We start from the raw sequence: 20,496 nt of genomic DNA on the forward strand, positions 1-20,496 counted from the left end.
AAAACCAGATCCAGGGACTGATTCTGTATTATATGCTTAACATATTTGCAAGAAAAGTTACAAAATGTTAGTTTTTGTTATATTACTTCATTCCAATGTCAAGATGTTAAACCACAACCAGAAGGCCCGATTTTTTCTTTTGAAACTTCAACCATCTATACCAAGGGTGCCCAACTCCAGTCCTGGGGTGGGGGCGGAGACCTGTGTAGCTTAGTTCTTTCCCTGTTCTACCACAAATGATTCAGCTCAATAGCTGTGTGGTAATTAGCACAAAGCGTTGATTCAGGTGGGTTAAATGAGGGAAAACCCAAAATTGTGCCGGGCTCCGGCCCCCCAGGACTAGGTTTGACACCCCTGATCTATATATAAGACACTTTAAGGCTGATCTTGAACACAAGTTGATTCAAGTGAAGCTACTCATCCGTTGCCTTTACTGACGTCAAGAAGAAACCCACCAGGGCTGGGGTGAGATGCATGGTTCCATTACAGGTTTATTCCCAAAGACAGGCTCTGTTTTCAGCACGTTTACCCAAGCAGCACTGCACTGACCCAAAGCCTACCCCAAGAAAGGATTCACCCTGCCTTAGGATGTCTAACGGGACACATTGTAATACAAGCATAACCAGTTAATCTAAACTGCTTTAAGCTCTGAACACAAAGTAGGACTAAATGCTAGAATTTTTTTAATCACTTGAGCAGTGTCAACTGATCCTTATTTCCAGTTAAACACATCAGAAACATGTTCATATCATAAACCAAAGTACTGCAGCTTTCATAAGAGGAACACGGTAATACAAACTTGTGAGCATATCAGTTCCCATTATGCAGACACTGATAGAACCAAATGTTTATTTTACAAGTTATTTCTGACACATGAATCATGCAGGCTGTGATACGTAACAATATGAAGAGGCTGTCTAAAGAGAACAGACGCCCCCATAATAACCAGCTACGACTTCAGGGCATCGGAGTTCCTAGAGGAAGAGGATGCAAAGTTAATTTCTGCACAAATAATCAGGTCATGTAAGGTAAACAGACAAGGAAAAAGGACATAGTTTCCTCGTCAGTCTCACAACGTTCAAACAGAGCAACTTAATCTTAACATTTCAAATACTGTCTCATAGTCATTAAATGACTGTACAAAGGAGCAAAAAATGATAAACAGGTGCTCCTAAGTTCCAATGAGCCCAATGATTAGTAAGAGTCAAATATGACTGATGATACATAAATAAGTACATAACCACTGTAATCAAATAATTATTGTAACAATACCAGTAACTGAAAAATTAAATATATGAATACACTATCTGGAAAAACACAGCAAAAAACTATGACACATTGTTAAAAACACTGCATGTGATATTTATGCTCATGATCGCTACCGAGACAAAGTGTGGCTGTGTGGATGTTGTCATTGTGTAGAGTTAGTAGAAAGTATCATATAGCATATTGCTACCTGGGAAGAGATAATTAAGGGAGGAGCATTAGTAAGTCTGTCGAGTACCCAACCGGGAACAGAGAGACAACAGATCATGTCCTTCTGCCGTGCATTAAGAGACTCTTTTAATTTCTCTCCCTTTTAATGACAAATATACCACTGACAGGTATAAATCGTCAGAGCTGAGAGAGTAGGAAAAAATCTCTCTCAAAGCAAAATCTTACCAAGTATTCTCAGAATAGCAGAACATTCCCCAGTAGATATGCAGCCATCTTCAGTCCCAGCTATCAGCACTTGTATCAAGTGACACAGACCTATGGCCACTCATCACCTAAACAAATTCGGGGGGGGGGGGGGGGGAGAGAAAGTCAGTAGCAAAATCACATCAAAAGTCGTCCATTCGTTAGTAACACAGAGGTGATACTAGGAGTTACACTTGCCTTTTAAGGTATGGTGTGAGATTTCGCAAAACTCGTGATGCCAGAACTGTTCTACGCCAGATCACTTGTAGGCATGATAACTCATGTCACCGATGACAGCAAAGGCCCGGAAAGTTCAAGTTCTGGAAGAACTTAGAAAGACAAACGTAATCGAATTTGATTATAAATATTAATTTGATGACCAGATGTGTTTAAATTACCATGCTTAAGTACGTTAAATTATCATTTACAACCTGCAGGTTTTAATATTTTCACAAGTTTCGCAAAAGCGTGAAACACTTACCTTCATGGATGGAAAGAAGGGCCATCTCCAAATGTGATTTAAGTCCATGACAAGGCTAGAAGAGCAATTAAACGTAGTTTAAGAGTAACTTCTTAGGTCTGTAGTTTTCATCGAACAGCCAAAAACAGTTGTAAATGCAAGTGTGCTCAACATATCGATGGATATGGCATTATTACAAGCAAGTGCCATACTAAATTAACAAACAGCACTATTAATACCACAACCCATTTCTTATTAAGAATAAAAAAGACCCGTAGCGCATTGAGGGTTAATACTGATAATTAGTGTAAGCCTCGTTTTCCCCCTTTTTCTATACCATTACAACTATATTTATAAACAAATGTAACACGTTTTTTTCTTAAAAAGAAATGAACAACCAATTTTGGCTGCATACAGGTCTAAGGCAAAGATATATACGCTTTTCCAAATTAATAAAAGAGGACTCGGTGAACATAGAGCCACTGCCTCCGACACCCAGGTGACTGGATGGCCGCCCCCTATGGAATGGCCTTACATAGACCCCCCCGCTCCCCGAAACCGCCGCCGAGCGTTTTTCCTGCGTCTCCAGACGCGGCTAGTGAAGAGACCGCCAGCTCATCGTTTAGTACAGAAAGCAGTGAAACGCCATTAATTTCCCGGATAGAAACTAACAGGAAACAGGAGAGCTTCGCTACACGTGGAAACCCTGTACGAAACGTAACCTCAGACAAATCGTACTACTACTTCCGCTTTATCCGTTAATAATTAAATAAAACTTACAGTGGTAACCAGTACGCATTTTAATAACTGCAAATAAGCAACTACATAAAAATAAAAAGCAATCAGACATCCCACTTACCTAGCTGGCGTCTGCCACGAGTAATGTTTCCCAGATGGGTTTGATCGTCACGTGCTTCGTGTAACCGGAAGTGCTTGGCTGGTCATTTGAATGCAATAAACACAGAGAGGCAGAACAGCGATTTTGCAAATTAATAGTCAATAAATGTATTGATTTACGATATTTATATATCACACCGACTTTTGTATATAGTTACATCAATATGATGAACTATTAACAGCTAAGGTTTGTTGACAGCTTACCTTGGTTCAAGAGCGTGTTGCTGGTGTTTATTGCTTACAACTCATTATTATTTATTTCAGTATGTTCGACCATGGTAATCAAGAGCAATCATATACTAGAATTCTCTGAAGTTCGAATTTAGTGATGACACACCACAGCACACAACAACGAAATGTGTCCTCGGCATTTAACCCATATGTGACATAGCTAATTCAATCCCGGGCAGTGGGATTCGAACCTGCAATCTTTCAACTACAAGTGCGCTTCCCTAACCATTAAGCCACCACTGCCCACTAATGTTGATGGATGTATTTAGAGGGAGGGGAAGGGAAGGAATCTTTCAACATTCAGATCAAATTAATGTTCTATCATTTCTTTAATTTATGGTAGTTTTGGTATTCCCGTGGTAACAAAGGGCCTAAGACTTAGTAACTTCTCGCTATTAAACCCTGAAATATGAATAGCATGTCAAGCATGAATTAGCATTTAAAAATTGTTTAAATTGGCAACCATGAAGACACGTGGATTCAGTCACATATGCTTACATATAAATCGATTAAAATCTGGAACAGATCGGTTATTCTGTCCTCATTGTGTTTGTTTCCGTACACAAATCGACAAATAGCGAACAAGCTTCAGAGAAAGTCAGAACCTAGAGAACAGTAAAGATCATTCAACTTTAGTCTTCATTCTCATGAACATTTTGTAAAACTGAAATACAGAAAAACATAGCACTAAACACTGACTGCTATTTAGAAAACATATATACGATAATGTATATAGCTATGAAATTATAAGCGTACACATATTATATTCAAAGGTTGTATAAATAGCTGTATATAACTTGTAGCTAATGTAAACAGCTGTCGTTCACTGTTAGTTTAACAGCAGCAGCATTTATGTGTAAATAAACTAAGTATTTTAATATAACACATCAAGCGCGTTTTATGAACTGCTGTGTAATTGTAGAATCGATTATATATACGAATTCAACTCACAAGCTATCCTTTTCCAAGGCACAAACAGCGAGAAAAAAGATACGAAGCAGGAGCTACTGGCTAAACGCATTTCATGTTAAAACAAAAGACATCTGATCAGACACTCTGATGCCTTGTCCACACGTACACGGGTATATTTTAAAACGTAACTTTTTCTATAAGTCTTGGGCTTTTGTCCACACGTAAACGGCATCTCAGGTCACTGAAAACGGAGATTTTGCAAAACTCCAACTAGGGTGAAGATATTAAGAAACTCCATTTTCAGCGTCAACATGTAGACAGAGAAAACGTTTTTGGCTCAAAACGTCAGATTGTGCGCCGTTGCCCACTGTGTTTAAAAAAATCGTCAGAGTTTAAAAAAAAAAAAACATTAGGAGAGTCTGAGCAATGGCGGACTTAGCCGAAATAGTGGTTGTGCTAACCTTGCTGACAGGACTTCTTACATGTGTACAGATAAATGTTGAGTCACTCTCGCATTATATTGATCAACACAGGCGTCGGAATGATTGGCTAACATGGCAGTACGGTTAGAGTTATAATGCCGTCTGTTGTTTTGGCATGCTTTTGACAGCGCATTTTAGCGGTTTCATGTGGACGTAATTTTTTAGAAGACAATGTTCGTGTGGACGGGGATTTTTTTTAAACGGAGGAAAAACACCGTTTTAAAATATACCCGTGTACGTGTGGACAAGGCATCAAATCAGCCAAAAAATACCGAATTACTGTGAACCGCCAGTAGAGGGAGGAAAACCGCTACAAATAAAGCTCGCCCTCATATCGGAGCAGTGACCATGGTGCAGTATCAGCTTTTCTTATCTTATGCCATATCAATATGCACCAGTCTTGAAAACAGTAAATTAAAATGTAAATACATCAGTTCAGTTGCAGTGTTTTCTTACGTGCTCCATTTCTGGCTTAATATCCTATGCTTAAAAAGTGGTACAGGCAGTTCGAGTTGAAACACGTGCGATGTCATGCTGAAGAAACAGGGATAGTTTTTGCTATTTTTACCCAGTTTCACTTGTTTTTTGATTAGGATGGATATCGATCATTGGACCCTTATGGAATATTATATAGCACTGCATAACACATAGCGAATGTTATCATTAGGACACAATTAAGAAGATTTAACCAGAAACTGTTGTAAACTAAGTAGAACGTGACCATGTAACCTTCAGAGAATACTTCTGATTGTATGTTGTCTCAGTTGTATATTTGCAAGAAAATTGTGTCACTTATATAAACAACAGATGGAGTGACTTCAAGACGGCGTTGCACTTGTTGCCCATTGGTCTATAGCTGGAGACTTGCCTGTCAAGTCTAGTAAATATATGTCGTTTATGTCAAACTATAAAAAGAATAACACTTATAGACTATAAATACAGGTAAGATACATAGTAACTGATTCTTTTATTGATCCCCATGGGAAAATTTTCCTTTACCCCTCCCCCAACTTGCTCTCTATAGGTAACAAGCTGACCACAAAGCAGGCACCTGTCTCAGCACCCAGGGAGCTGGGGGTTAAGGGCCTGGCTCAAGGACCCGCAGACGTGCCGAAGCTTGACTGGAAATGGTGACCTTCTAATCACAGGCCGAGAGGCTTCGCTACTGAACCACACACACATTACAAAATGTAAGATATATACACCCAAAATAAAGAATAAAATGCTGGCACATTATTTTTAGAGGTCTTTTGTATTGTGCATCTGACTTGTTTCAGTATTTTCCTTTAATCTCTGCCTTGTGGCGTTGGTTTTGTTTTGGCCTTGTACCTTTTAACACACATATTGTTGAGCGCCTTGTGACCACTGTCTGTAAAATGTGCTCTACAAAGTAAATTTTACTTATTTTAACTTACAAGAACCCAAAAATGTTCCAGTTTGCAAATTCTCCGCACAGATTAACAATAGGAATTCTGACAAATATTCTAATTATTTGGAAAAAACACGAGAACAGGGATTCCAACTTGTTTGGATGCGAGATGCAGTGGGTGCAGATGAAGCTAGTCTGGTAGTCATATACATTTTACATAAACAAATGGAAAAAGTGAGCTAAGATTCTTTATTAATCTACAGTCCATTCTTAGATTATATTAAAACACAGAAGCATTTATTTATTTCACATGAAATCACAAAATAATACATTAAAAGAATATAGCAGGCTAATCTTTCAAAAAACTGGGGTCTATTTGAGTCTTGAGGCAAGCATGAATACCAAGGTGCAGCACTAAACTTTGGCAAGCTCTGCTTGGAGGACTACGCAGGACTATCAGGAGGGTCTGCTTGTCATCAAAAAGCCACATCCAATGAGAGCACAACCACCCACTTGCCATGGTCCCTCACAGTGTGTAAAGGCTCTTATTTAGCCAATGTCGTCTGAACTAATTACCCGCAAGGGGGGAGGGGAGAGAAAAAAAATACCCGGACAGAAACCAGGCAAGAGATAATCAAATCAGGATATAATATCTGTATATATTCAATTAAACCTTTAAAATTCATAACAAAAAAAAACCTTAAGGAAAAAAAAACAATACATTAAGCACGTTTCAATATTGTTTAGCTTTGAGACTAAAAGATTAGTATGAATTTGGTATTAAGACCAAAAATAAGACAGACAGTCAGAAGTTGTCCATATGATACTCTGGTCCAATCTCTACATGGCCCTACTCGACTAAGAACAGCTCAGACCAGATGAGCTTTGGTGCACACAGGTGAGTGTTAAATGTCTTCATAGTGTTCTCATACAACAATTTTCTCACACTTACACATTCATTGCCGGGTACGTTGGCTAACAATTCCCCGTTAAACGTGCCCTTAAAACTTCTCTAGAGAGTGAAGAGTATGATGTATTAATGTATGGGTTCTCGATTCCTTCACTGGACAACACATTTCGATTTACACAGCCCCTTCTAAAAGCCGCGCAGGGAGACAGAGCTGTCGAAGCTTTAACGGTGCTAGCTGAGGTCTTTGAAGGAACAGCAGCGAGACTGCAGCAGCAGTAGCTGGTCTAATGGATGGAAGAGTAGCCGGCTTTGCAGAGGTAAGCAAGGAATTACCTAAACAAGGTCCACAGACAGTCTACCGAACACAGGCCGGGTTATGTGTCCAAGAACAATTTACCGTATCCAAAATAATAACAATAAAATTCCTGCTAACCACCTCCTACATGAAGTACCACCTCAATTATAGATTGCACTGGTTTGATTAGGTTTTTCCAATCAAGTTTTGTTAAAACTAAAAAAACGCACAAAAAAAGACGATGTTAGTCTTCGGTGACGGCCTATAAAGATCCTTCCTTGTCCTTTAGTGTCACAATCAATCCCCTCTGTATTCACCAGCAGTAATGAAGATGGAAATTAAGGTGGTCATCCTCAGTCTGCCAACTGGGCCTGGTCCAGTGTTCACGAAATTACATGGACATGTGTTCTGGAAGAACGTAGGAGATGTCATCCCAGGGATGGCGGTACAAACCCTGCTTCAGTCGCTTCTGGTCAAGGTAATGTCCTGTTGGGAAGGGGGGGGGGACAAAAGTAAATGAAGGGAGCATTTAAAATCTCACAATGCAAAATGATGTTTCTTAGCTTTCTTGGATCAGGTCGTCCATGTGATTTGACTCACCAATGAAGCCCATACTGCGGCCCAAGACAAAGATTCCATTCAGAGCACCAATCTCCACAAACTCATCTGCCTCGTCCCTGTAACACATCCAATCAGCCGCAGCCTTGAGTAATCGGTGAATGCAGTGTTACAGAAGGCAGTCATAGCCAGCGGGTGAGTTCAGGAGCTCATGATACAAAAGCAGACAGGCGCAAAACAGCTGTACATGTTCAGTTCCCCACCTTGTAAATCCACCACATGTCCTCAGTAGGTCCACGAAGGCCACGCCAATGAAACCGTCCACATTCAGGATGAGGTTGGGTTTCTGCAAAACAAGCCCATCATGATGGTATGAGCATCCCAAAGTACCATGCCGAGATTATGATGAGCTGAAAACGTGAAGATAATGCTTCAAGTTGAAGGTCAAGAGAAGCAATGCTATACAGTGGTCACCTTGGATGTGGTGATCTTCTCTACATCCAAGGCATAGTCCAGCAGCTGTGTGGCTGGGAAATGCTGCTTCACAAAGTCTTTGAGGATCTGAACTCTCATGTCCGGGTTGTTGATCTGACACACAGACACATCATGAAACATCAACAGCTTCCCAACTGAAACAGCATCAGCAACAAATTAATCTGTCACTATAGGGTAGCAGTGATGCCTCAATTCTATCACCAGCAAGTAGTGTTGAATATTCTTCAAATGATTTAATATTACAAAATGCTACGTACTTCTTTGTTTTTGTTTAATTGATCTGTTAGTTTGTTTTACACTCTCCCAGGATAGTTGATATTGTTCTTGGTGCATTTTACGAGGGAGGACGGTAGATTAACACGGTGCATGGTGCTCACCGATTTCACCCTGTGCCCAATTCCCATGATCAGCTTGCCCTCCTTCTTCATCTTGTTGACAAACTCCATGGGGAGCAGGCCGCTGTCGAAGGCCTTGCTGAACTGCCGGGCGGCGGCGTCGAGAGCCCCGCCGAAGCGGTCGCCCTGCAAGAGCTCATTTCAGGTCATCATGCTTGGACACACTTATAGCAAAAACACTAAAGAAAGGGCAGTTTGCTGGCTCATCCTGCTGTTTCAAGGCTATTTGTGCATTTCTGAAAATGGTCGGTGCTGCTGGGCATCAAAAATAGAATACTCAATTCAACAAAACAGGAACAGAGCCACCGGTGTTCTGACTGTGTAAAAGGGGCCTTTATGAATAGAGGGGTCAGAGAAAAGCACCAGGCAGCTGAGCCACTAGAAAAGGACATTTGTCAAATGGACATTTCCAATTGAAGGATAGGCTTTCCATTCGAACCTGGGATCTTAGGCCAAAGGCACTAAAAACTAGAAGCTGCCCCATATTCTGAGCAGGCTGGGTGGCCCCATTGGAGAAAACCAGCTGACAATTTAGGGGCAAATCATGTTCACATCAGCGATGTTTAGATGTAGCTGCAAAATATGCCGTGGCACGGACCAGACTATGTATGACTGTTATGGACTGGAGCTGTACAGTAAACAAAACCTGAACAGCAGAATGACAAGAGGACGTGGAGCCAATCTGAACGTACCCAGAACATGAGCCTCAAAATGAGGTCAAGTTTTACACAAATCATACAGAAGGGCAAACAATATAAATCACAAGGAAAGGAGCAGCATAAAATTATAATATTTTTTATATATGTGAAATAAGGAAAACATTAGAGAGACTGATACACATTAGGACAGCAGATCACTGTGGGCACAGAAGGAACACAGCGAACATCTTACGATAGTTAGCAGGCCTGATGTCAGGCTGGAGATGAGGTCCTTGCCCGCACGGGCACAGACGATGGTGTTGTGGGCACCGGAGACAGCAGGGCCGTGGTCTGCGGTCACCATCAGGCACATCTCGATAAACTGACAGGCATACCGTGGTAACCTGCCAGACAAGCGGGGCTGTTTATGCAGGCATGCAGACCTGGTCATCATTCAGGACACAAGCTCCTAGATCTGTAAAGCTTAGAAATCTCATGAAATGTCAGCCAAAAAAACCAAGCAAGACTACTTGTAAACCAGCTTTCAGAAACATTATATTCTACTGCACACAAATTCAGAAGAATAATTCTGAAGTGATTTTAGAAAAAATATTTTCCATAAAAGTTAAACCACACTAAAGAAACCATCAGCAACCTGAACTACAGTTGAAAGCGATTTCAAAGTCTTTCCAATAAACAGTAATGTGCAGAGTGCCCAGGAGTGGCATCCTCAGGGTTCACTCACCTCCTCTGGAACCAGAGAAGCCCCAGAACCCCTCCCAGGCCCATCTCCTCCTTGAAGACCTCAGTGATGGGCATGCCGGCATAAATGAGCTCCTGGCCCCGCTCGTCACAGATGCTGGTCATGAAGGAGGCGGGCTTACGAATCAGGCCCAGCTCCTAGGACAGTCAGAGATGTGCGGACAGTCAGATCACTGCAGGCAGCAATGCAGACAGGAGTCGCCTGGAATGCCAAGGGACCTACCCTTGCCCAGGAATAGTCCATTGGTACTGTTGGCGGAGGCACCTCTTGTGCAGGAACTATGACTCCATTTACAACGAGGTCATCATACACTTTCCTATAGAATATAAAAAACAAAAGCATGCCAATGTGACAGGGGTGGAATTCAGACTTCTCTGTGTGGACTTTAGATCTACTCCAAAACCTCACTGCATAAGCATTCATTTAGGCCGGAATTCTGATCCATCAGAGCACATGTTTGTGTTGAGGGCAGTTCCAGCCATCTGCCACCATGAGCTGTGTGCACTGCAGGGTGTGCCCACCTGATCACGTCTCCCAGTTCATCGAAGCTCGGGGGCACAAAAGCCCCAGCCTCCCTGAGGGCCTGATTCTTGGCCACAGCCGTCTCCGAGGCCTGGTTGGCACAGGCTCCGGCATGGCCAAACTGCACCTGAGAAAAGCACCAGCCCATCGGGGTCAGCTTCATCCACAACACCTACTGGAGCTACCCTCTGCCTAGCAAATTCTTTCATAATCTAACTTCCAGACTCTGCCAGCTCCTCACTTCTATCAATCCTTACAGATGCTTTGGTACTTTGTAATTGTATATGATTTGGTTGTGGTTCCTCTGAAGAAAGAAAAACAACACTGAAAAATGCATAAATAATAAGGGCTGTGAATCAATAAAAAAAAAAAAAAAAGTTATACGAGATTAATCGCAATTAATTGGGCGTAACATTAAAACTTTTTAAAAATAAAACAAACCAGGTAACATCAGCTTCACTGATAGACGCTAACTGGATGTTTTGATTTCAGCTTTGAATTTGGGGATTCCATGCAACGTCAGGACCTAAACTCACAGTTTTTACAACCAAGAAGGATTATTATGTCTTTATTAAAAATCTCATCCACAATAAGTCTCGTAGCCCTACTAATAATAATCATCCTTAGCATAGCATTCAGACAACTGACACGCTTCTTCCTCAGTCCAAAATGGCCACACACCTCTGAGGAGAACATGGTGGCACAGGTTCCAATGCACCAGCAGACCACAGGTTTGCTGATTCTGCCCTCCTTGATTCCCTGGCAGATCTTGTACTCCTCTGTACCTCCAATCTACAGCAAAGGAAAGCAGTTGAGGCCCAGCTCTGGTGCAGCTGCTGTGAGTGGTGTGTATGTGTGCAACACATTACGTAATGTTTGCCTCAGAATGATTAACGATCGGCAGATATGTGTATTAAAAGGTGGAGAGCTTGCCAGGGGAGCCGAACACGATCATTTCTTTTACTCCAACGACGTTAACAGTGAAATATTTCGTAATTTGCTAATTGAACAGCAGAGAAAGTGCAGAGAATGAAGTGCACGAGTGGTACTTGCCTCTCCCAGGACGACAATCATCTTCACCCCAGGGGTGTCCTGGTAACGCAACACATGTTCCATGAAAGTAGACCCAGGGTATCTGCAGGACACACAGGAGACATGCAGAAATCATTTTTGTGTTTACACAGGCGGTCCTCAGGTTATGAATGAGATAAAGTAATTTGTAGGCAAGTCAGAAAAATAATAAGCTACATAATAAATAATAAACTAATAATTATTGACAATATTACTACAGTAAACTAAAGTTACTACATTCCACGCTGCACCTCAGGCAATGGTCCACTGAAGCCATGCACTATTTTCAGAAGCGTAACAAGCATACGTGCAGTTCGTATTAAATCTATTAAATTTAAAATAAGAATTCCCTGCTATAAAGCCTAAGTATAAGTTGTCCCTAAGTCACTAATAACATTCTTAACCCAGGGACTGCTAGTACACAGTACTTCACTGGGAGCCACTGGAGGATAATTACTTTGAGATTTTCTTATGTTGTTTACTGTAATCAGACATATTGTCAAATCAAATTTTCCCATTATGTGAGGGACTGATCTAAACCAATTAAAATCTCTATTGCAGCCACATTACAGATTTGCGCATTAACAGTTTGATGAAGCATCACTTGTAACATGGCACTCTGAAGGCAGCATAACCCTCGAGGACCGAAGCAGCACCATCCTCACCTGTCTCCCCCAATTGCTACACCTTCAAAGACTCCATCAGTCGTCCGGGAGATGATGTTGTTGAGCTCGTTGGACATCCCCCCTGAGCGGGAGACATAGGCCACGCTGCCAGGTCGGTACAGCTTGGAGGCCAGGATATTGTCTAGCATTCCCCCAGTGTTCCCAATCTTGAAGCAGCCGGGTTTGATGCCGCCCACCTGCAAGGGTCCAAATGCATAAAGCGAAACCGTAACGGGACCTCAGTGCTCATTCAACATGCAGCATTTCTGGTGCCATCAGTAGTGCTGAGGCATAGAGAGGAACAGGCACAACCATAACCATCACTGCATAGGCTCCTAGCTCCAATGAACTGTCAATTATGTATAGCTAAACAAAACCAAAACTGGATGAGAGTTTATTCCAAAGTATCCCACAAGTACTATTAGGACAACACACAACTGCTTTCTGCACAATTATGCAGAGTTGGCTAGTATTGTGATAAAAACACAGGGATTTCAAAAAATAAATTACAGTTGAAAACTACCCACAGAGGCTAAAACCAAGGGTTGTAGATGAATACACAAAAAAAACATTGTTATAGGGTTTGTCTTGGCACCACAACAGAAAATGACGTTACATGAATGTAGGCAGTAATTTCATCAAGCAGATTACTGCCCAGAATCCATGTGTTGCCAAAAGAAAGTCGGAAAATGAAGAAAATGATTTCCTCCCCTCAGCATTTCTGCCTCAGTTCCTCGGGGTTAAGTCCAGGGTTATCATCATATCTGCACATCTAAGCAATGTTGTGACACAAGGCTGCCTGCTTTCCAATGCAGAGAACAGCAGGAGTGGCAGCCAGAATGAAGCAGAGCCTACCGTAGCCGGGCCAATGATGGTGACACCCTTCTCGTCCGCCATCTTGATGAGCTTTCTGGTTAGGGCTTCTGGGATGCCCTCAGCAATGATGGCAATGGTACGGATCTGAACAGAGAGAAACCGCCTTGAGTGAAGATGTGCTTCTCAAAAGGGGGCTATTCAGATGAGTTTAGGAGACCAACATGTTGGTTCTGTGGACAATGTAGGTTCACATAGGACAGGAGCCGTAATCACATACAGATCCAGCCGCTTAAAATTTCCCCACTTTCCATGACAGGTCCTTGACAGGACCTTGACTGGCTCTTGGCTGGTCCTTGACTGTAATGAGATCCCCCACGATGATGTAATGAAAAAGGGGGCCGGCATGATCCACCCCTCAACTCTCTGTGTGTAAAGTACTTGCAATGATCTATCCATCCACCAGGGAGAGCAGTAATCTGAAGTGACTTACCTGAAATCAGGTAAGATACCTGAATCAGGTATTGTAACTACACTGCAAAAAATGAAAATCTAAGCAAGTACAATTTTCCTATATTTAAACAAAATTCCAATTTCATTAATAAACTTACTACACTGCAATAAATGGCCTGTGAAATTTAGAAATAGTTTCTGTTGTGAGGCAAAGATGGCCTAAAACTGTCAAAATGTGTTTTTAGTCAGTTTATTGATGAAATTAGAATTTTATTTTACTTCCCTCTTTGGAGATGAGGAGGTCCCAAGATATGTCCAATACAATAATTACAGGTCTAAACAAAGTATTAAGACTGATATTGTCAAGCAATGAGAGGTATATGAAAATTAATCAGATTTGAAGCCCATTAAGCTTGTTTGGCACAAGATGAAAGATTTCATCCGCAAGGAGGCCAAGCCAGGTACAAAGCAGCAGCATGTCCAAGAGTTATTTTGGGAGAAGAGAGTGACCCAAGATGTTTGTGACAGACTAATTACAGGTCTAAACAAAGTAATAAGGTTTACTGTGGAGAATAAAGGTGTGTTCTTTCTTTCTGTCTGGCTAACAGCCGGATAGGCTGCTGGTGGCTGCGCATCCACGGGGGGGGGGGGGGGGGGGGGTGATGTGTGAATGTGTCATTAACTTCTCTGCTTGGCCACAATGAAACAATGAGACAGATGAGACAGATGTTTGAAGCGGTCAAGGTGAGGTTATTTTTTTAACATAAGAAACACTGCTTTCAGATCATAAGAACATAAGAACTATACAAACGAGAGGAGGCCATTCGGCCCATCAAGCTCGCTTAGGGAGAACTTAACTAATAGCTCAGAGTTGTTAAAATCTTATCTAGCTCTGATTTAAAGGAACTCAAGGATTCAGCTTGCACTATGTTATCAGGAAGACTATTCCATATTCTGACTATCAAGCCAGTCGGTTAAATAAACACTACTAAACAGTCATTACATACTACCAGTCAAAACTGTTGTTGGCATGTAAATTAGAAACCAGAAGACTATAGTGGAAAAAAAGTATGATCGTCTACCAAAAACATTTATACACTGTATAGTCATGACTGACATGCTGAGGCTGGGTTTGAACCAGTGATCCGGGGAACACAAGCACACAGGCTTAGCCCACTGAGCCACACAGGGACCCTGGAAGTACATGAAAGTTCACCATAGCAAATACCCTGAGCAAGGAACTGCCCACAAGCACAAGAAAAGTGCTGGGGCTGGGGGCTGGGGGCTGGGGGCTGGGGGGTCAACTGAATGTGTGAAAGTCATTAACATCTCTTTTGACTGGTAGTATGTGTGTGTTTGTGTGTGGGTTTGCATAGATCACATTTGAGGACCAAATTGCCCCCAAAGTGTAGTAAAACCTGAAATTTTCCTACTTTTGGGGACATTTTTTGAGGTCCCTATTTGGATAAACACTTTTAAAGCCTCTGGTCACAAATTTTTCTGAACACATACAAATCGAATTTCAATGAAAAAGTTGGCCAAAATTTCACATCTGTTCACGACTATACGCTCGGGTGGTGAACAAAAGCACTGGCAAAGTCTTGCATTTCTGAAAAGTTTCAATACGCAGAAAAAGGCTAGTCACATTAGAAACGCTATTTCGTGAAGTCTGGTCCACCATCTAAACGGCTAAACACACCAGAAGCCCCTGAAATAGAAGAAATCACAAGACAGAAAACACTTTAACATCCCTCCATCATAGAGCCGGACTCGCCATCAAAACTGTAAGCTCCTCTAAACCCAGCTTATTGTACCTTGATACCTTGTACGTTGCTTTGGATAAGTCTGCTAAATGCTTTAAATGTAAATATAAATATTGTATAGTGTAAAGCCATGTAGCAGAAATGACTTGGGGTCAGTAATCCAGGAGACATGGAGGTGTACAGTAAATATCCATTGTCTTCCCAACATCAGTCACTGAATGGTATTAAAAAAGCACTGGAGAGTTCAAAGCATACAATTCTCACAGTCTATCAGCACCACCAACATTCAGATGTAAATGAGCTTCAGATGTAAATGCACGCTGGCCGACCAGATCACCCCCCCTGGAAAGAAAATATCCCTATTCCCTTTTATTGTCCTTGGTGATTTTAACAGAGTGAATCTACACCAGGAACTTCCTAAACACAGACAGCATATCGACTGCCCCACCAGGGACAACATCACACTGGACCACTGTTACACCATTTTAAAAGATGCCTATCGCTCTGTCCCCCGGGCAGCTTTAGGACATTCTGATCACTGTATGGTCCATCTTATTCCAATTTACAGGCAACAGCTTAAACGTGCCAAGCCTGTAGTCAAAACTGTGAAGAAGTGGACCAATGCAGCAAAGCAGGAACTGCAAGACTGTTTTGACTGCACTAATTGGACTGTCTTTGAAGCTGCATCTGATAATCTGGATGAGCTGACAGACACTGTGACATCATACATCAGTTTTTGTGAAGATGTGTGTGTCCCGACCAAGACCTTCTGCACATACAACAACAATAAACCATGGTTCACTCCCAAACTGCAACATCTTCACCAGGCCAAGGAGGATGCCTACAGAAGTGGTGACAGGGCCCTGTACAGGCAGGCCAGGAACACGCTGACCAGGGAGATCAAAGTGGCAAAAAGAAGCTACTCTGAGAAGCTGAAAGAACGGTTCTCAGCCAATGACCCTGCATCAGTGTGGAGAGGCCTGCGAGATATCACCAGCAACAGACGACCCCTACCCCCCGCTGAAGCAAACAAAGACCTGGCAGACGAGCTGAACAACTTCTACTGCAGGTTTGAGATAAACAGATTCACACCCCCCATCCACCCCACTCCAGAGACAATAACCCTCATCACACCTCTCACCCCCCTATCCTCCCCCCTGGAACTCAGAATACACGAAGCGGAAGTGAGCCGGCTGTTCCAGAAACAGAAAACCAAGAAGGCCCCGGGACCAAACGGTGTATCCCCCTCCTGCCTAAAAACCTGTGCTGATCAGCTGGCTCCCATCTTCACCCGCATCTTCAATAGATTTCTGGAGTTGTGTGTAGTTCCCTCCTGCTTCAAACGCTCCACCATTATCACGGTCCCCAAAAAACCCACCATTACAGGACTGAATGACTACAGACCTGTCGCCTTGACGTCTGTGGTCATGAAATCCTTTGAACGCCTGGTTTTAGCCCATCTAAAGGACATTACAGGACACCAGCTGTACCCCCTGCAGTTTGCCTATCGGGCAAACAGGTCGGTGGATGATGCAGTGAATATGGGGCTGCATTATATCCTGCAACATCTGGACCGTCCAGGAACTTATGCCAGGATCCTGTTTGTGGACTTTAGTTCGGCTAAACGAGCATAGATTTTAACGAGCAGTTAAAATCATTTCAGATCCATCACATCCTGGACACAATCTTCTCCAGCTACCCCCCTCTGGCAGACGCTACAGATCTGTTTACAAAAACTGTTTACACTATACCTCGCACCTTAAAATTGCACAGTGTTACTCACCTGTGTATATTTATAATATTTATAATTTTTCACATTTGTATTGTATGTGTGTTGTATTGTACTGTATTTGTACAGTATTTCTTGTATAGGGTATTTTGTTTTTATAGTGTCACTTATTGTAGAGCTGGGTGATATGGCCTAAAAATAAAATCTCAGATTTTTTCACAAAAAATCTGATTTCCGATTTCAATCGATTCTCCCCTCCCCTACACAAAATCAAACTACTTTATTTAGCTTTTTTTACTTTAGACCACACCTTTAGGGGCAGTGTGTGGCTCAGTGGGCTAAGCTGTGTGCTTGTAATCAGAAGGTCACTGGTTCAAGCCTATCCTCAGCATGTCTGCAGCTCCTTGAGCAAGGCCCCAACAGGTGGCCTTCACAGACAACTTATTCTTCAAAGATCAAGTTGAGGGAGGCATAAACACAATTTCCCCACGGGGATCAATAAAGTGTCAGTTATTATTGTGAACACTTTTAGAAAGGTTTCTCTATAGCTTATTTTAAAACTGGCAACAACACAATACACCCTCAAACTTATAAATAAAAGTAATAAGTAATATTGTAATAATAATAGAAAAAAAACATAATTTTATCATGTCAGCTTAGTATTAAGTAAATACTTTATGCCATTGGGTTTGACATATTATATTACAATTCCATATTACAGAAGTAGCAACACCTTTCTTTGGGCACGTGCCATCTTTTCCCCTGTCATTGCCATGTTGTTAGTGAATCTGCTACAGTGTTAATTTACCCATGAGGAATGGTGCATCGCATTAGTTCCGCATTTGGCGCTTGTGTGTAAAAAAAGTAATAAAATCGATTTCATGAAAACACATCGTCCTGAACTGTAAATTCGAATTAATCAATTAAATTGATTTATCGCCCAGCTCTAACTTATTGTTTGTGTATGAGAGAGTATCAAACTGTGGGAAACTAATTCCTTGTGTGCCCCAGCACACTTGGCGAATAAAAGCTGATTCTGATTCTGATTCTGATTGCTGCAGCAGGTGAGGATCATGAACTCCCAATCACCTACAAATTCTTTAATCAATCAACAGTTACAGTATCAACAATCAATGGCTGGACAGTTGATACAGGGACAATGATCACAACACACATCAGAACAGCCTTCCCAAAGCCAACAAACTGAACCCTATTGAAAATTTGTGGACTATGCTTAAAATAAAGCACTTTAAAACAAATCAATATACTGTAGGACCAAAGTGCTGTACAAAGGATAAATAAGAATAGACAATAAACAAACCAATAAAGCATATTAAAATAAAATAAAATAAGTAAATAAAATAAATTAAAAAGAAAAATGAGCTTTTTTAAGTCATAGCAAAGACCATTCAATCATTTAACCCTGTAAAAAGAAAAGTAAAGTTTTTGTAAAGACAGCGCCATCTAATGGTATCACCCTGCAAGTGAATGAATGGGCGGGTTTATAGTCAAATATAGGCCCACCCCTAGAAGAAGGGGGGCTCTACCTTTCGGATGGTAATTGGAAGGAACTTGGCTGGGATTTGGCTGCCAGCCAGACTGGAGGGGAAATTTTAAGTGGCTGGATCTGTACAGCCTAAGCCATTCCACCCCGCTCACCTGGGAATACTGCATGGTCTCCACAGTGCTGTCATAGGCAGAGCGCAGCGAGGCGAAGCTGATGAGCACATCCACTTCAGGGTGCTTCCTCATGGCATCCGCCATGTTCTTGTAAACTGGCAGCAGGATTTCTTTGTGGCCCCAGTAAAACTTCTGCTTGTGGTCGCCGCTGAAATGTACGCACGTGAAATCAGTACCAGGTGATCCAGACAAGGCATTTTGAGCAACTCTGCTGAGAAGCCACAAAGTTCCACCAAGTAATTTCATGTATTCACACAGCTTAATACCTTATCGAAGAGGTTGAAACCTCCACAGGTATAACAGCAAGGGCCTTGCAAGACCCACTCATAATGTTTGGGTTACAAATCCAGGTTCTCAACAATCATGAGGACAATAGCCTCCGCTTCCACATGGCAGTATGACAGGAGAGAGCTTGGCACCTACGTGAAAGGGTACACCATGGCAGCCACTGAGGGCTCGTCCCGGGAGCAGACGTAGTCGAAGTCCAGCATGCCCTGAACTGCTCGTGTCTGCATGCCCCACACGATGGACTTGGTGTGCTTGCTGAAGAGCGTTGTGGCTTTTGCTGTGTGGGACGGGGAGGATAAGGGAAGAGTCATTTTTCAGACCTCAAATGCACCTAGAGACAGCTGAGCACCTTCACCTCATCAGCAAAACAATCCTGTTTGGTGACATCGCTTTGAAACACCTTGTTGCTGGTCAGGCAGGTATTAATAGGTACAGTACAACGGCGGAAAACAGGTATCAAGCCAAGTGGATCAGGAAACAGAAGCAAGGCGACGGGATAGACACACACAGGAAAAATCATTAAATAACCAACAGGGAGGCGTACTCAGTCAAAAGGCCTCAACAACACGACACAGGGGGTCTCATGGAGTGACATCATTGTTTATAGAGGGTTTTAAAAATGCTCCAGTAGCCAGAATTAGAGACACCTAATTCTCAGTTCATCCAACATCCATCTACCAGTTGATTTTCAACATATTGACCGTTAATCTCTCCCAGGAAGCACAGGGCAGGGTAAATATCAAGGAAATATGAAAATAAAAATATGAACAGTAAGTCATTACTTTGGCAAGTACACAAATCAATATCCAAACCCTTTTTCTCAGTCCAAAAGGTTGAACTCTGAAGTACTAAAAATAGCCAAATGAAGTCCATTCTCCATCCTTAGCTGGAAGACATAACACACCTACACATCTCCAACTGTTTGTTTTGGGCCTGAATGCATAATGGGAGTCATGCATAAAAGACACACTTTCAATAACAAACATGTCAAAAGCCAAAATACTTAAAGCAGTAAGAAAGACAAATGCATAAAAATATATTAAGGTTGTGCTCTATCCTCCAGCTAAAAATCGATTAAATTTTCCACTTCAGGACAGCACATGCTAATTTAAGCTAAAATCGCACACGTAATGCATTGCACCTCTTTTTGGACTGAGTTTGCTTTAGTAGAATTTAGACCGGGGGGCTCAGGGGCAACAGAAAACATAAAAAGAGGGGTGGCAGGGTTGCATGGTGGCTGACGTTAGCCAGACTTGCATGACTGACACTGTAGCTATGGCAACCAACGGCCACATTCACCCAGTGGTGTTGAGGTCAGAGGCAGCCACAGAACTGGGCACAGAAAATGTTTGGTTTGTCCAATGGGGGAATCATTCTGCATGGATTCTGGGCAACGCGAGTAGACAGAGAGCATGGGGCCCAGATAC

At 42.1% G+C, this 20,496-nt stretch overlaps 2 protein-coding genes and 1 long non-coding RNA gene across 8 annotated transcripts in view; 1 reads left to right on the top strand and 2 right to left on the bottom strand.

Annotated features, from left to right (window-relative positions):
* Positions 1 to 9: 9 nt before the first annotated feature.
* Positions 10 to 4,513, bottom strand: LOC111842560 (uncharacterized). 3 transcript variants are annotated; one of them, XR_011991768.1, is made up of 6 exons: positions 4,220 to 4,513; positions 3,000 to 3,077; positions 2,162 to 2,216; positions 1,879 to 2,009; positions 1,663 to 1,769; positions 10 to 974 (listed from the first exon to the last, which is right to left on the bottom strand). It is a non-coding gene; the product is annotated as an uncharacterized lncRNA (long non-coding RNA). The 3 variants fall into 3 exon arrangements; XR_011991767.1 differs by having other exon boundaries at positions 3,242 to 4,513; XR_011991766.1 differs by lacking the exons at positions 3,000 to 3,077; positions 4,220 to 4,513 and having other exon boundaries at positions 2,162 to 2,922.
* A 1,748-nt stretch (positions 4,514 to 6,261) lies between these two features.
* The window catches only part of LOC111842517 (ATP-citrate synthase), a 43,048-nt gene continuing 28,813 nt past the window's right edge, over positions 6,262 to 20,496 (bottom strand). For all 4 annotated transcript variants that reach the window (XM_023809187.2, XM_023809188.2, XM_023809190.2 and 1 more), the window contains 15 exons: positions 19,205 to 19,346; positions 18,761 to 18,929; positions 13,199 to 13,303; positions 12,344 to 12,540; positions 11,661 to 11,742; positions 11,289 to 11,399; positions 10,607 to 10,734; positions 10,308 to 10,401; positions 10,068 to 10,222; positions 9,576 to 9,726; positions 8,667 to 8,810; positions 8,269 to 8,382; positions 8,058 to 8,140; positions 7,837 to 7,913; positions 6,262 to 7,722 (listed from right to left, as the gene is read on the bottom strand). In XM_023809187.2, coding sequence (XP_023664955.1) covers positions 7,628 to 7,722; positions 7,837 to 7,913; positions 8,058 to 8,140; positions 8,269 to 8,382; positions 8,667 to 8,810; positions 9,576 to 9,726; positions 10,068 to 10,222; positions 10,308 to 10,401; positions 10,607 to 10,734; positions 11,289 to 11,399; positions 11,661 to 11,742; positions 12,344 to 12,540; positions 13,199 to 13,303; positions 18,761 to 18,929; positions 19,205 to 19,346 — 1,847 coding nt within the window. In that variant the 3' untranslated portion in view covers positions 6,262 to 7,627. The remainder of the gene's footprint in view (positions 7,723 to 7,836; positions 7,914 to 8,057; positions 8,141 to 8,268; positions 8,383 to 8,666; positions 8,811 to 9,575; positions 9,727 to 10,067; positions 10,223 to 10,307; positions 10,402 to 10,606; positions 10,735 to 11,288; positions 11,400 to 11,660; positions 11,743 to 12,343; positions 12,541 to 13,198; positions 13,304 to 18,760; positions 18,930 to 19,204; positions 19,347 to 20,496) is intronic.
* On the top strand, positions 14,915 to 17,614 carry LOC140590884 (uncharacterized). Its single transcript, XM_072712362.1, has 2 exons — positions 14,915 to 16,441; positions 16,541 to 17,614. The coding sequence occupies exons 1-2, from the start codon at positions 15,669 to 15,671 to the stop codon at positions 17,004 to 17,006; spliced, it is 1,239 nt and encodes a 412-aa protein (XP_072568463.1). The 5' UTR covers positions 14,915 to 15,668; the 3' UTR covers positions 17,007 to 17,614.

Source organism: Paramormyrops kingsleyae, chromosome 5 (assembly GCF_048594095.1).
Source record: "Paramormyrops kingsleyae isolate MSU_618 chromosome 5, PKINGS_0.4, whole genome shotgun sequence".
NCBI lineage: Eukaryota > Metazoa > Chordata > Actinopteri > Osteoglossiformes > Mormyridae > Paramormyrops > Paramormyrops kingsleyae.

Bases quoted from the DNA above. Each gene is read 5' to 3' on its own strand.
- LOC140590884 (XM_072712362.1), top strand. From the start codon at position 15,669: ATGAGCTTCAGATGTAAATGCACGCTGGCCGACCAGATCACCCCCCCT. The intron at 16,442-16,540 runs GTTTGAGATAAA...CCTGGAACTCAG, and splicing joins CTGAACAACTTCTACTGCAG to AATACACGAAGCGGAAGTGA.